The following is a 14,410-nucleotide window of genomic DNA, read 5'->3' on the forward strand; positions in this document are numbered from 1 at the left end:
TGTTAATGCGTAGCACCGGTGGTACCCATACCACAGACTGGGAACCGCTGCTCTGCTCTAGAGGGTCCCCGCGCCGTGACCCCTTGCCTGACAGCATAAAGGAAGAAGCTTGGGCCTGACAAAACGGGGTCAGCAAGCTTGCCCTCAGTACCTTTTCTGCCCCTTTCAGAGCTGCCCTACTTGGAAGACGGCGAGGATGTCGTGCTGGAGCGAGCGCTCCACGAGAACGTCACCCTGCCCTGCCCGGCCCAAGGTGAGCCCTGCTCCTGCAGCGCGTGGGGCTGCTAGCACGCACGGCAGCACGGGCCAGGGGCGAGAGCACGGGGTGGCTCATCTGGATGGTGCCAGCGATCCGTGCAGCTTGGGCCGAGGCAGCTCTCAGCTCTGTGCTGCCTGGCTTGCTCCTCCCGGGACTGGCGGTGCTGCTGGCTGTCCTGCAGCCAGGGTGGGAAGCAGCCGGGTGTCTGCTGGACCAGGAGCACCACCTCGTGGCTATGCTGCTGTGTTCATGGACACAGAGCAAAGGCCACCCACCTGGTCCCTACCCCTGAGGGCGGGCGGAGGAAGTCCCCAGCCCACAAAGCCAGGAGTTAGTTAGGGTTGATGGGAGCAGCTGGATCTACTCGGCCGTGAGATGCGTATAGCAGTGCCTGCCACTGCTGAGCACTGGGGTACGGGCACACATGACTGGGACATCTCCACCTGGGTGTGAAATGGGACGTCTGCGCGGGACCCCCGCTTCCAGAGAGGAGCAACGCTCACGTCTGCCGGCACTTTGCTGTCACGCAGGGACGCCAAAACCAGTCATCGTTTGGCTCAAGAATGGTGCAGAAGTCCTGAACGCCTTGCCGGGTGCCTCAGTGCTGGAGGAGGGCTCCCTGGCGATCGACTCCGTCTTGGCCAGTGACAGTGGGGACTACACGTGCCTGGCGACCAACGAGGTGGGCTCCGCGGCCCGCAGAGTCAAGCTGGTGGTTTATGGTAAGATGGTGTCCTGTGGGTGGAAGAGACCCCAGGGCTGGGCAGGGGAAGCGTTGGGCTGTGAAGAGGCCCAGCAGCTGCACCTGAGCCTCCAAAGCTGGCCAGTCGCTGCTGTCTGCGGCTGTCACAGACAAACTCCTCCATTTGAGGTGAAGGCCGCACGCGAGCCTAGCTGAGCCACCTGGGCTCCGGCTACTCCGGGCTGACCAAGTGGAGCTGCTAGGAACGACTCCTCGATTCCTACAGATCCCCACCCTGCCTGACCCGGCAGCCAGGGAAGCCTTTGAGGTCACCCAGGACCTCTGCGTTTGGGTGGCTATGTCACTTAACGAGCAAAGAGCCCTCCACCATCCCCTCGCTTCTCTCTGTACAACATGGTCTGCAGCTGAAATGTGCCCCGGAGCTTTTTGCCAGCCCCAGGGGCCTTGGGTCACTGTGCCCTTCAGTCTGGCTGGCTGCCCATGCAGGGGCAGACCCGTAGTCCTGCCCTTGGGATTGCACATGAGAAGCAGGTGTTGCCGTGTGTTTTGGTTGGCATGTGCCAGGTGCCAGCTCCTCCCATAGGCCAGCTCCACCTACATCTGCTTGTTCTTCTCATGGCATTGCTCTTCCCTCTAGCACCCCCTGAGATGAGAGGCGGCAGCCCTGAAGGGAACATCTCTGTCTTGGCCAACCAGACCCTGACTCTGGATTGTGATGTGTCTGGCACCCCTGCCCCTGCAGTCACGTGGTCCAAGGATGGGCAGCCAGTAAGTTGCAGAACAGCTCCTGGGGAGAATACTTTCAGCATCGAAGGTGCAGTCCTAGGTCTTGATTGGACAGCTGCAGCAAAACTCAGGGCCTGGGCCTGTGATGTGCTGATACTGGTGTCATTTAAGCTGGATTTGTGCACTGATGTAAGCTACACTAGCCTCTGCAGTGGACAGGCAGCCAGCTTTCCTGGAGCGTCTGCAGCAGTTGGCATTATTACAGGTTCTCACCTACAAGTGGTGGAGGAATCAGTAATAAAAGCCTGCTTGTACTGAGCAGCTACCATGGGAAAGAAGAGGACACACAGTGTCTGCACTGGTATAACTAACATGGATGTAGTTTTACCCTCACTTTTCAGGGGGTAACTCTGCACTAGATTCCAGTAATGCGCATCTGTGTTGGGCCACGTAACATGTGTCTGCTCCTTGGTCACACTGTTGCACATGCAAGATTTTGAGTGCTCTGTTGTGCACCTGGGCGGCAGGTAGTGGAGTTTAAGGCTGCTCCTGACTTCATGTTAGCTGTAGTGATTTACCCCTAGGTCACTGAGAGCGGCAGCCTCCGCTTCTTCCATGGAGCACAGTCCGTCAAGTTTCACAAGGTCCGGAAGGAGGACTCGGGCTCCTACACCTGCAGAGCAGTGAACAGAGCTGGGGAGGTGCAACGACGCTTCCATCTCCTTGTCCTTGGTGAGTCCTGGGCCAGTGAAATCTGTTTGGGGTTGGTAAGGACAGGAACATCATATAACAGGTCGAGCCGTGGCTAAGGAGCCAGCATGTCGATACTGCTATTGTGCTGCCTCAGTGCAGACGGGTTGCAGTTGCTTTGGCAGTTGAAATTCCTCCTTAAAGTCAACAGATGTGCAGGGCATGGGTTGTCTCCACTGGGTTCAGCTGAGGCTTTGGAGGAAGCAAGTGCAACTCCAGTGGCTTCAGGAGAGCTGCACACACTCTGCACACCAGGTAAATAGCTGTGTGCTGCTCCTTGCTCATCCATGAAAGAAACAGACCATGATGCGTGAAATGTTAGACTGGGGAAGCTCTGCTGGACTGGGGTGCAGAGGAGCCCATGAAGGGCTGCACTGCATTAAAGAAGCCCTTGATATTCCATGTTTATCTACTTTCATTATGCAAAGCCTCCCCAAGGGATGCCATGGCGTGGAGGGTCTGTCCAGAATGGACCGAGAAAGAGGGTGCGAAACCCACAGCCATCTCTGTACATCTTCCCAATGTCACTATGCAAGGATAAATGGTTTTATCAGTCAAGTACCCCTTTCCAGCCCCCATTCACCACCATACCCATTCTTGACTGTGGTCTCCATAGATTGATGGTCACTGAGCTTTCTTTCCACTCGCTTCTCCTGTGTCCCTTGTTCTTTGCTCCCCTAGTTCCACCTGTGGTGTCTGGATCGGGACCACCACACAATGTGTCAGTGCTGGAGGGCTCCGAGATGGTTTTACAATGTCAAGCCATGGGAGTGCCACCTCCCTTGGTCGAATGGATGAAGGATGGACGGTAAGTGAGCCATGGTGGCAGGTGCTGGGGAATTTGGCTTCCTGAAATGAGCTAGGAGCTTGGGTTTAACAGCAACTGCGAGGCCTAGTGGAATCGGTGTTTAGGGAGTTATCCACAGCAGCGGTGGGGGGGTCCTGGGCTGTGTGGAGCCCTAGAATATCCTTCAACAACAGAAGAAGCATGTTAGGAAGTCCAGTGACCTCTCCAACACATGCCTAATGGACCAGCACCCATTTCCTCAAAATGGCATTGCTGCATTGCCCTGGCTGTGGTTCCCCCTTAGGCATTTGTACCACTTCTGTACCCCCAGGTCTTTCTCCCCACTGGACGCTCGTATCCAGCTCTTGGAGGACGGACATGTCCTGAGGATTGAGAACAGCCAACCTAGAGACCAAGGGAAGTACCAGTGTTTGGCATTCAACCAAGCTGGCCAGCAAGCCAAGGCTTTTCAAGTGCATGTTCAGAGTAAGTTCCCAATAGTGGAATAAGCTTCTTCAAACCCACCTGGCTCCGTGACAGGGATAGGCTTTCAAATAAAAGTGCTGAGTGCTGGCTCCTGTCCCGGACTTGTCCGCAGGATTCTAGGAAAGTAGGTGGACAGGACCTGTAACAGGGTGCATGGCTCAGGGACTGCAGCCCAGCTGCAGGCAGCTTGAAGAGGATTGCGTGCCTGCCTAGGGAGACTGGGCCAGCTGACAGGGATGATTGGATGGTCCAGAGGAAGTTAAAAGCTCCCAGGGAACGCAGAGATGCTGAGGCTAAAAAACAGAGCTGGGGTTACTCTCTCAGGATCTGGGAAAGGACCACAGGTTTTGGTTTAATTGTTTATTGTTTAAGTACTTTTTGTTTGTTGCTCTAAGTTGTTTCCTCTGGGGACAAGTTTGCCCCTGGGAAAAAAAACACCATGTTGTGGAAAGTGGCAACCTGTTACAGGACCTCACAAGATCCTCTAGCCCAGTCCCCTACTCAAGGCAGGATTGTCCTAGACTAAACCATCCCAGCCAGATGTCTGCCTACGTGCTCTTTGAAATGACATGAATGTGAGGCTCTGGAGGGTAAGTTGGCTTGCCAGAGATGAGCCCTCTGTTGTGGACGAGTTGTGTGCAATCCTATCAGCATGTGTAACGGGGCTTGGATTGTGCGCCTGTTGTCTCCATGTGCATGCTGACATACATGTAAGGGATGGGTGAGGAGTTTGTATCATTGCTGCACCATAATAATCCATTGTCCGTCTTGGGGCAGTTGATTATCTGTATTGATTCTTTCCTCTCATTAGCCTGGTTTTGTAGGTGCAAATTGATGGAAATTAACTGACTACATTAGCTAGCAACCGTGTATTGAGCTGGTCCCTGAGTGAATCATGATCAATTGGTAACTGGTAACACAGTAGCTTAGCAGCCAGGCCTGCAGTCATGTCTCCCACGCCCCAAGGCAGACACAGTTAGTCCCATGGCACGAGTTTTGCCTGTCAGCAGCTAGGAGTGCAGGGTCCCAGAACCCCCCTGCACAGTCTCTCCAACAGCTGGCAGGCTTTGTGGCCTCAGCAGGGGCTACCATCCCTGCAGCTGTCACCCTGCTGCGCCTTAACACACACAGTGTCACCCATGGCACGAGTTTTGCTTGTCCGCTGCTTGAGGGGCCGTTTCCCCGAAACCCCTGCACCGATCTTCTTGAAACTTGGCAGGCTTTGTGGCCTCAGTAAGAGCTACCAGCCCTGCAGTTTTGACCCCCTATGTTGTAACGCCTAGACGTGACATGACTTTTGCTTTCATTAATTTGGGGTGCAGTTCCTCCCAAATCCCTGCACCAGTCTTCTTGAAACTTGGCAGGCTTCATGCTCTCAATGCAGAGTCTACTACCCCTGAAAATGTCATCCAAATTCGACAAAAAACAACAAAGTTATAGATATTTTATCGTTTCCCTATTGTACCCTATGGCCGGATCTCCGAGGTGGCTCCGAACTGCTTCGGGAAGCCGAACGAGGCAGCGCTTCGACCCGGATGTGCTGCTTCAGACCCCGAAGCGTCCAAAGCTTCTCCAGACCCGAAGCTCTGTCTGAAGCCTCACACAGGCCTACCAGATAGGGAAAGTCAGGCTGTCAGCTTAGTCATGTTCCTATACATGGCATGAATAGTTTGGCATCGCCTGTTATATGGACTAGCCAAAACTTCCATGTGCCCGTGCCTTTCCTGTCCTTGTGGATAGCATTCACGCCAAGAGAAAAAAGATGAGGAAGCTACTGCTGGATTTTTGATCCTGTGCTGACAAAGGTTGCAGTTTGGAGATGCTCCCTTACTTGACTACAGAGGTTAGGAATTGGGAGATAGTCCCTCAGTTAAACTAGTTAAAGCTAAACAGAGGGTCTGTAGAGGTTGCTGAGTGCTCTGCAAATAAAGGTCATTGTTTCATTTTTCTCGTTCACGTGTGCCTGTATTTAATGAATCTGATGATCACAAGAAATCCCACTCTGTCGAGTTCCTCCAGCAGAGGCAGCCCAGTCTCCCGAATGTTACAGCTCCCCCTCGTTATATCGCTACTTTCATTTACATTTTAGCTCCTCCCACCATCCTGGGGTCCAACGAAACGGCAGATGTGGTGGTCCTGCTGAATCGCTCCGTCGAACTGCAATGCGAGGCTTGGGGTTCCCCTGCTCCCAGGATCACGTGGTTCCAAGAGGAGCATCCTATCATCTCCGGCACCCAGGCCGCCTACAGGGATGGGGGGAAAGGCCTCCAGCTGAGTGCGGCCCAGGCGGCTGACGCGGGGCTTTACACCTGCCGGGCCACCAATGTGGCTGGGATGGCAGAGCGGGCTGTGAGGCTGGAGGTGTACGGTAAGGCCTGGCTGGCTTGTTGTGTGCATAGTCTTGAGGGGCTGGTTCCTCCTTGCAGTGCCAGATGTGCTACAGAGCAAAGGGAGTGTGCAAGCTGCTGGCCTCCTGGGCAGCAGCAGTGGCTCAGGGGCTGTGTCTTCTCCTGCAGGAAAGCCCTACGGTGCATCCCTGGCTGGGCATCTTTGTCCTGGCTAAGGAGAGCAGCTTCAAGTACGCAGTTTTTCTGCACATGGCAGGTGCTTCACCCAGCATGCCCGTCGGCTGCTCCTTCTGCAGTGAGGGGCTGGCATTAGGGCAGTGCTCGCGGTGCAGTGGTTTGAGGGCCCATGTTGCATCCATGCCATTCAGGAAGGAGCAGGAGCCGGAGCCGGATGCCCAACCTGTGTATAGGGCTCCCCCAAAGGGAAACCCCACCTCTGCACCTGAGCGGCATGTGGGGGAGCCTGGTCCCTGAGCAGCGCTTCATGGACTCTCCCCTCGTTGACTCCTCTCACCCTTCTGGCACGGCTGAGCTGATGGAAGGGATACAGGAGTGGCTTTCCTGGGTCTCAAACTTGCCCTGTCCTCCTCCTTCTCTCCGGGCAACAACCCAGCCCTCGCTGCCATAGCTGCAGGTGGCTTTCAGCGTGGTGTTCCTGCAGCCCCTCAGCGCTAACACTCCCCACGTGTTCTCTTCCCCTCCAGTGCCCCCCCATATCAAAGGACACGGCCACGAAGGCCAGCTGGTGGAAGCGGTCCTGGGTCAACCTGTGGAGCTGGAGTGCTCAGCCACTGGCAAGCCCCCGCCTGCCCTCGCATGGCTCAAAGACGGCCTTCTGCAGGTGGAAAGCAATGGGACGTGGCTCCTGGGGGGAGGCGCGGTGCTGAGGATTGAGAGCGCATCGGAGGGCTCTGGAGGGATCTACACCTGCTTGGCCAGCAGCCCGGCAGGAGAGAGCGTCATCCATTACTCAGTGGCGGTTCAGGGTGAGCTGGGCAGTTGGGACAGAGCGGGTGATACTGCCTGGGCTACCGGGCGTTGGGGGCAGCACAGGGCCCTACTCTCCCAGGGCTCATCCAGAGAGAGGAGGGTGCACCTGGGGAGGAGGGCCAATAAATTGGTCACTTCTGGTTGAACATGACTTCTGGCTGCTACTGCCAGGGGTGCCTGGGCTCCTGACTTCCCTGTGCTCCCCTGGGCTGTGTTGGCCCTGGTTTGGTGTCACGGTGAGGGTCCAGTCCCTCCTCGCGGACTCTCCTTGTATGTATTCTTTCTTGTCTCCTTCAGCTCCTCCCCAGCTGCTGATCGGACAAGGGGATGGCCACGTGATAGCAACCGCAAATGACTCCCTGAGCATCCCCTGCCACGTCACAGGCTTCCCTGCCCCCAGTGTCCAGTAAGTCCCCCAAGAAAGTCCTCCCACCAGGTCTTAAGCATGTTTCCCCAAGTCCCTTTCTGGTCACTCTCAATTCCTCCTTCCAGCAGCTCCTCTTGGTTCCTTGTCTGCTGCTCCATGGAGCAGGCTTATCTTGCCCTGGGGGTGGGGTAGCGGTGGTGGGGGTCTCGGAAGCATGCTAGAGGCCTGGCATTTGTGATGCTGGCTCTTTTCTCCCTGTCTGGCCTCGCAATACTCCACGTGGGGTGAGAACTCCCCTTTCCCTCTTCCTGCAGGTGGCTGAAGGCCGGCCGGCCAGCTGGGGAGCAGGACGGGGTGGTGACCGCCAAGGGCAGCCAGACACTTTTGATTCCACATGTGAGGCTCAGTGATGGAGGCCTCTACACCTGCAAAGCCAGCAATAAGGCTGGCAGTGCCAGGGCAGAGGTGCAGGTGTCTGTGCAGGGTGAGCGTGGCCCTTCTGCCTTGCCCCTCGGGGGAGAGTCCCAGGCCTTGGGCTGGCGTGCGGTAGGAAGGGACCTCTCACCTGGCCTGTTCAGGGTGCAGCGTCCTGAGGGGCTGAGACAGGGTGTTTGCTTGCTAAGGAGGGAGGTGCGGTAGTCACAAAACATGCGTGTGTACCAGTACCTGCTAATGGAGCTGTGGGACAGTGCTGTATGCCTCACTGGAGGTCATGAGCAAGCTGCAGTCCCAGCCACCTGGGGGGGGTGGTCACCAGAGCAAGTTTCTAATGGCCGAAGGACCGTGATGCTACGACAGTTGCTCCCAGTGAAGTTGCACCCATGCGGGGAGAGACCGGGACATACCTCTGCAAAGCCACGTCCCCCTCTTTCCTTCCTTTTGCCAGAGCCTCCATCCGTCAGCATTGTGGGGGGAGTGAGCCTCAACATCGCCTTCCGACATGCCCTGGCCATTCAGTGCCTGGCCACGGGCACCCCTGCGCCGAGCATCGTGTGGCGGAAGGATGGAAGCACTCTTGCAGCCAGGGGCGGCCTGCTCCAGGTGGGGAGGGTGCTGCCCTCGGGGGGCGTGGGTGGCTGATGTGGGGTGGCAAAGGTCGTGTGGAACTGTGACGGTCGAGCTAGTTGTCACCTGTGGGTCGGAGGAAGGGAGGGAGGCTCTGCTGGTGCCTGGGTCGTCTTCATGGAGCCTGCAGAAAGCAGCTGGGAGATGTCCGGCGTGACCAGGCAAATGGCTTTGCATTCCCAGGGCACCATCCCCCTAGGACACGTGGCTCCAGCTGGGCTTGGGGGACAGCTGCCGACGCGCACAGTTTAGCGCGTGTTGTGCCAACCTTGTTGGCTGTAGATGTGGCTCCACTGGACATGGCTGGGCAGCTTGGTTCAAGAGAGCCCAGGGCTGGAAGTTAGGCATGTTCGTGGAGCAGTGTGTGTTCATGGAGGTCGGGGTGCTGTGATGTAGACTGGGGAAGGCTTGGCAGAGATGGGGACAGGGAGGAGGGAGGAGAGGCCCTTCTTGGCCCACGCTGCCGTGTGCGAGGGACAGAACCGTGTTCAGGGACATGTATGTGACAGGTCTCACCCTGCCATCCCTCCTTCTCCCCCTGCATAGATCGAGCAGGTGGACTTGATGGACGAAGGAGTTTACTCTTGCATTGCAACAAACCCAGCCGGCGAGGAGATGCAAGATGTGACTGTGAAGGTGCTAGGTGAGAAGGTTGTGATGGGGTGGGGCGGCTAGGAGCCAGGTTCCCCCACCTCAGTAAGACTGTGCTGGGCTGTGGCCTTCCCCAGAAGCCCTGCCCAGCTCATGCCAGAGAGTGAATTAACTCCAGAGGAACAAACCTCTAGTTCCCCCCAGCTGGGTTGCACTACAGTAGTGGGTGCTTTTTCATAGTGCCTTCCATCCAGCCACCTCCAGGTGTGTGACAAGACCACTGAAGCCTCACAGCAGCCCTGCAAAAGAGAAAGCATTGACCCCAGGTTTTCAAAGGCACTGCGGTCTCTCCCCGGCCATGCCACCGTCTAGTGCCAGAGCCGGGGAGTGGGATCCAGGAGTCCTGTGGCCTGCAGCCCTGTGCTTTATCCAGACAGCACTCGGCATTAAACCCATCTACAAAGACTGTTTTGTATGCTCAGAGCCATCTTCCTCAGCCATGCTAGTTTATACAGCAGGCTGTTTGAGGGCCTGCGTGGGATGGGGCCAAGCAGATGAACTGACCCATGCTTTGCTTGCAGTGCCACCTAACATCGAGCCTGGAGAAGTGAACCAGACAGTCCTGGAGGACTCCCCCGTGTCCCTGGAGTGCCTGGCCTATGGCGTGCCTGCTCCTAGTAAGGCAATCTTTCTGCGTTGTCTTCCTCCCAGCTGTCACCTGCCAGCCCTGTTTCCCTGTATGCCCCTGGCTCCCTCCCACCTCGGCCCTCTCCTTTTATGCCCAAAGTACCCAGGCCTGTTGCACGGCACTGCACAGTGCTGTTCTCCGTCCCTTGCAGCCCATGGCAGCAACTGCCTGATAAAGGGGCTCTTATTGTCACTGAATGCGGGTCCTCACTGTGTGGGGCGCTGCATGTGCATGCTGAGAGAGAGTCCCAAAGAGCTCATGGCGAAAACTGATGCGGGCTATCATGGAGAACAGAAGTTCAGAGGGGGTCAAGTCTGGGAACTTCAAAAGAGCCAGCAGTTAGGACCCCTACTGAACTGCGGTGGGGTTTAAGTGTTTCACTCCCACAGAAAATCCTAGGTTAAGTGGCTTTGGCACCACGCAAAGCTGGGCCTGAGCGAGGAAATGAGCCCAGATCCCTTGAGCTCCAGCTCAGTGCTTATCTTTGGGACCATCTTGCGTGTTTTGCACCCCAGGCCAACGGCAATGCAGCAGGACTTCCTAACAGGAGGGGTGGAGGCAGAAGTCTCCCTCGAGGGACTGCTGATAGACCAAACACAGGGGCAAGAGGACTGCTTAACCCAAAGCGTCTGCTAGGCTGGGAGCCTCCCTTCCTGCAGCATCCACCCCTGTGTGACAGTGACAGTGAATTACCATGCAGCTCTGAAGGAGCTGGCTAGGGCTTCCTGGCTGTGAGGGAGGAGGAGGTGGCTTGGCGGTGAGGAAGGTGACAGCTCTTCCTAACCCAGCCCATCTCTGTATTTCCCTTGCAGGCGTGTCCTGGTTCAAGGGGCCCCAGCAGATCTCTGCTGGGCCAGGCATTGCCCTGTCAGGGGATGGGAGATTACTGCAGATCGAGCGTGCCCAGGTCTCGGACACGGGGAGCTACCACTGTGTAGCCTCCAATGTGGCTGGCAGCAGCGAGCTCCGCTACAGCCTGCAGGTGAATGGTGAGTGACCCAGTGGGCAGGGGGTGGCAGTGGGCTCTGCCTTTGGTGCGGGGCTCTCCCGTCCAGCTGCCCATCTACACAACGAGCTCCCTGGTTTGTGCCGCTGGCACTCAGGGACATGCCCCTGCACCTTTTGGAGCCAAGTTTCACTGGAGACCTGCCAGATCGTGGGTGGGCCCATGTAGCAGGTAGAGCAATCCCCAGTGAGCCCATTCTGGGTCCCGTGGCAGTCCTCCCCGCTAGTGTCCTGTTGGCATCCAAACATACTTTGCTGTACTCAGTGACTCCGTCACCCCCCATTACAGTCCTCAGTGCCTCTTATTGTCTAGCAGTGTCTGGCACGTGCTGCCTAGCAGCCTTGCTGCCTTGGCCCTCTTGTCCTTAGGCTTCACAGAACCTGCCAGTCTGAGTCTCATTAACTTTCTTCTTGTTTAAAGGCTGTTGGGTTGGGACAGCCTTGCTGGAGACCATGGCCTGGGAGCTCTAGCAAGCAGGCTGCAATGCCACGGGTCCCTGCTCCTGCCCCAGCCCACCTTTCCCTTGCTCCTGCTAGAGGTCTGGTAGCACTGGGGTGCTTAACGTCTGCTCTGCCCTTCTTAGTGCCTCCCCAGATCATCTCTGGGCCCAGCCTGCTCACCGTGGTGCCCAACGAGCCGGCGCTGCTGGAGTGCAATGCCACAGGGATCCCCACCCCCACGCTGATGTGGCTGAAGGACGGCAACCCCATTGCCAGCACCGTGATGGAGGGGCTGCAGGTGAGAACAAGCAGGGGTAGCCTGCCACGTCTGCACCTGTGGGGTCTGCCTGGCCCCCACTCAGCTCCCTGGTCCCTCCTGGGGCTTCTGTCTCTTTGGGATTCCCCGTGGCTCCTCAGCCTCATGTGCTGAAGGACTGGCCAGTGGCTGGAAACTCCTCCCTCTGCATCTGCTCACCTGCTTCCTTTCTTGTCTCATTCTGAGAATGGCGCAGGTCCTCTTTGGGGGACGTGTCCTCTCCCTGGCCAGTGCTCATGTCTCAGACTCGGGGATGTACTCCTGTGTGGCCACCAGCACGGTGGGGGAAGACAGGTGGGATGCTGCCCTGCAGGTGCAAGGTAAGTGTAACCCTCCTGGCACTCCCAGGCAGAGGAGAACATGTCCCTGCCTACCTGCCTCTCAGTGGGGGCTACTCGGCTGGGAAAAATGCTTAAAAGCTGCCAGTCTGGCTGTTTGCTAGGAGCTGTGCAGATAGCGGTCACCCCAGAGCCCCGTGCAGGATGGCTGCAATACCCTGGCTATCTCAGGGATTGCATCGGGGGCCTTTGTCCATAGCAAGGCTGGGCACAGCGATCTCTGGGAAGGAGGTTGGGGTCGACGGTTCTGGGTTTACTGGTGCGTTCTGCTGAATCCTTTGTCCCAGAGGGCTTAGCCCGAGGGAGGACCTCCTTTCCCAACTGATCTCACTTCAGGGTCTTTCTCTTTTCAGTGCCCCTGAATATCCTGGGTGAGGAGCTGAATGTCTCAGTCATTGCCAACCAGTCAGTGACCTTGGAGTGCCAGAGCCGTCCTCCCTCCTCGCTGGCACCCCGCTGGCAGAAGGATGGGTATCCTCTCGCACAGAGCCCAGGCCTCCAGCTCTCAGCTGATGGGGCTGTTCTCCAGGTGACTGCTCTCATGGGTGCTGAGGGGACACACAGGCGTGGGCATGCAGCCAGGGTCAGGGTCCTGCCACGTCTGGCCGGCGTCCACTGGCTGTCCCATGCCTTGCCTCAGAAGCTGCTGGCAGGGAAGTCCCCTGCGACACAGGGGCATGGGTAAATGGGCCACCTGCAGCCTCCCTTGAGGCCTGGCAGACTTTATGCAGACTTGGTGCTCCCCTTTGTCCTTGGTTCCCTGCGCTGAGGATTGCAGCACAGCACCGGCATGAAGGATTATTCCAGGGGGAGCCTCGATGACCCCGTGGCAGCCTGCTTGGGTCCCTGTGAGCCACATCTCTGCTGCTGGGCTTTGCTGGCCTTCGTGCTACAAGAGAGTGCAAGGAGGAGCTTCTTGCCTTTCTCCCCTTCCCACTGTGGCTCTGCTTGCTTTCTCAGATCGAGCAAGCTCAGGTGCGAGATGTGGGGAGGTACACGTGCGAGGTGTCCAGCCACCGGGGCCGGTCAGAAAGGCACTACAACCTGAACGTGTGGGGTAAGAGCTCTGTTTTCCATCCTGCCTTACCTCGGCTGCAGATGGAGTTGGGTGAGGGCAAGGATATTCTGTGCTATCTCTGATACACATCAGCAATCCAGCTTTGTGGCCTCTTGGCCCAGTGTCAGCCCCCTCATTATTAATCATGCAACATCATGTGGTCGCCTCTGATACCCTTGAAAACCAGATGTTCCTTGTCTAGAGCTGGAACTGGTTGTGAGGGGTGTTGAGTGCCCATTCTTGGTTTGGGGTGGGAGCTGGGGGTATTCAGGTCTCCTGAAATACTGGCCCTGTGCCTGTACATTTGAGATACAACTTGCAGAGATGGAGAAACAACTTCATCCTCCCCGGCCTGACTTGGAGCCAGAAGACCATCAGTGATGACAGGCTCGTGTGGATGTCGTCCAGCCCCGCCAGGGCCATGTTCATCTTGGGATGGCTGTTAAGCTCAGAACACCCTCCTTTGTCATTATACCTATGGCAGGGAATTATATCTATTTTCCACCTTTCTATTATAGTCCCTAAAATATGTCTTGTTCCGAAGTACACTTAATGCCCTTCCGAATGCCCTTCTTCAGTTCTTCAAAGACGCGTGTACGTGTGCAACCACACAAAGTCCACAGCCTGTTCCTAACACACTGATGATTTTCAAGAGGTCTGATCTGCTATTACTACCTAATGGTGTGTGTGTGCACATGCGCACGTGCATGCATGATGCACATTAAGAGCACTCATGAAGTTGCCAAGTGAATCACTTGCAGGGTGGAAGTGCCAGAACTGAGGTTGATTTGCACACCTCTCTTGTTGTCTTAGATTTCATCATCAGTCCTATTGTTTTCCTCCTGTATTCAGGAGGGCTGATGCTCAGATAACAAATACTGCCTCGGTATTTTGTTTTCACCTCTTTGTTCTGAGTATGTGGCCCCAGCCCTTCTTGAAAGCATGTCATTCAAAGCCAGCTCTTGGTCTTTTCTGTGGTGCGGTTTACATCTGGGGAACCAAAGCCAGAGCAATAAAGAAGACAAGCATCCATGAATTGTGGGAGCCCAGTATCAGGTGCCTGATTTTACCCAGTACTTGGCATTACGGAGTGCTTTGTACTCTCAGAGCACAGCTCCACTTCCCATTTCAGGGTGCCCCAGCACCCAGGCACCTTGCTCCCAATTCCTGCCCTTCTGGCCGAAATTGCCCTGTTAGCCAGGTAATAGCAAACCCAGCCTGGCCCCCAGCAGGCTCGCTAGCCCCTCAGGCCATTGGGTACCCTGGGTGGAAGACCATTTCCTGGTGCTCAGGGCTGGTCTCTTCTCTTCTGTCCTCTCTGGCACAGTTCCTCCCTCGTTCTCTTCAGAAGAGCCGGCCGTCCTGTCCGTGAGGGAGGGGCAGTCTGTCCAGCTGTCCTGCGAGTGCAGCGGCATCCCCTTCCCCACCCTGGCCTGGAAGAAGGATGGTAGGGGCATGTTCATGTTTTCCCTCCCATGCCCCCAACACAGGAA

General features: G+C 56.6%; 1 protein-coding gene across 1 annotated transcript in view; it reads left to right on the forward strand.

Annotated features, from left to right (window-relative positions):
• Nucleotides 1-14,410, forward strand: part of HMCN2 (hemicentin 2) — a 121,404-nt gene that overhangs the window by 62,174 nt on the left and 44,820 nt on the right. The window contains exons 28-46 of the mRNA XM_019510296.1: nucleotides 170-253; nucleotides 790-981; nucleotides 1,600-1,730; nucleotides 2,273-2,420; nucleotides 3,120-3,246; nucleotides 3,557-3,711; nucleotides 5,801-6,079; nucleotides 6,764-7,045; nucleotides 7,347-7,455; nucleotides 7,731-7,900; nucleotides 8,303-8,457; nucleotides 9,028-9,124; nucleotides 9,654-9,749; nucleotides 10,573-10,749; nucleotides 11,350-11,504; nucleotides 11,719-11,842; nucleotides 12,214-12,389; nucleotides 12,821-12,917; nucleotides 14,245-14,364. Of these exons, the coding sequence (XP_019365841.1) occupies nucleotides 170-253; nucleotides 790-981; nucleotides 1,600-1,730; nucleotides 2,273-2,420; nucleotides 3,120-3,246; nucleotides 3,557-3,711; nucleotides 5,801-6,079; nucleotides 6,764-7,045; nucleotides 7,347-7,455; nucleotides 7,731-7,900; nucleotides 8,303-8,457; nucleotides 9,028-9,124; nucleotides 9,654-9,749; nucleotides 10,573-10,749; nucleotides 11,350-11,504; nucleotides 11,719-11,842; nucleotides 12,214-12,389; nucleotides 12,821-12,917; nucleotides 14,245-14,364 (2,874 nt within the window). The remainder of the gene's footprint in view (nucleotides 1-169; nucleotides 254-789; nucleotides 982-1,599; nucleotides 1,731-2,272; nucleotides 2,421-3,119; nucleotides 3,247-3,556; nucleotides 3,712-5,800; nucleotides 6,080-6,763; nucleotides 7,046-7,346; nucleotides 7,456-7,730; nucleotides 7,901-8,302; nucleotides 8,458-9,027; nucleotides 9,125-9,653; nucleotides 9,750-10,572; nucleotides 10,750-11,349; nucleotides 11,505-11,718; nucleotides 11,843-12,213; nucleotides 12,390-12,820; nucleotides 12,918-14,244; nucleotides 14,365-14,410) is intronic.

The sequence above is a fragment of the Gavialis gangeticus genome, unplaced genomic scaffold (assembly GCF_001723915.1).
Source record: "Gavialis gangeticus isolate Ggan-Ray unplaced genomic scaffold, GavGan_comp1, whole genome shotgun sequence".
Taxonomy (NCBI): domain Eukaryota; kingdom Metazoa; phylum Chordata; order Crocodylia; family Gavialidae; genus Gavialis; species Gavialis gangeticus.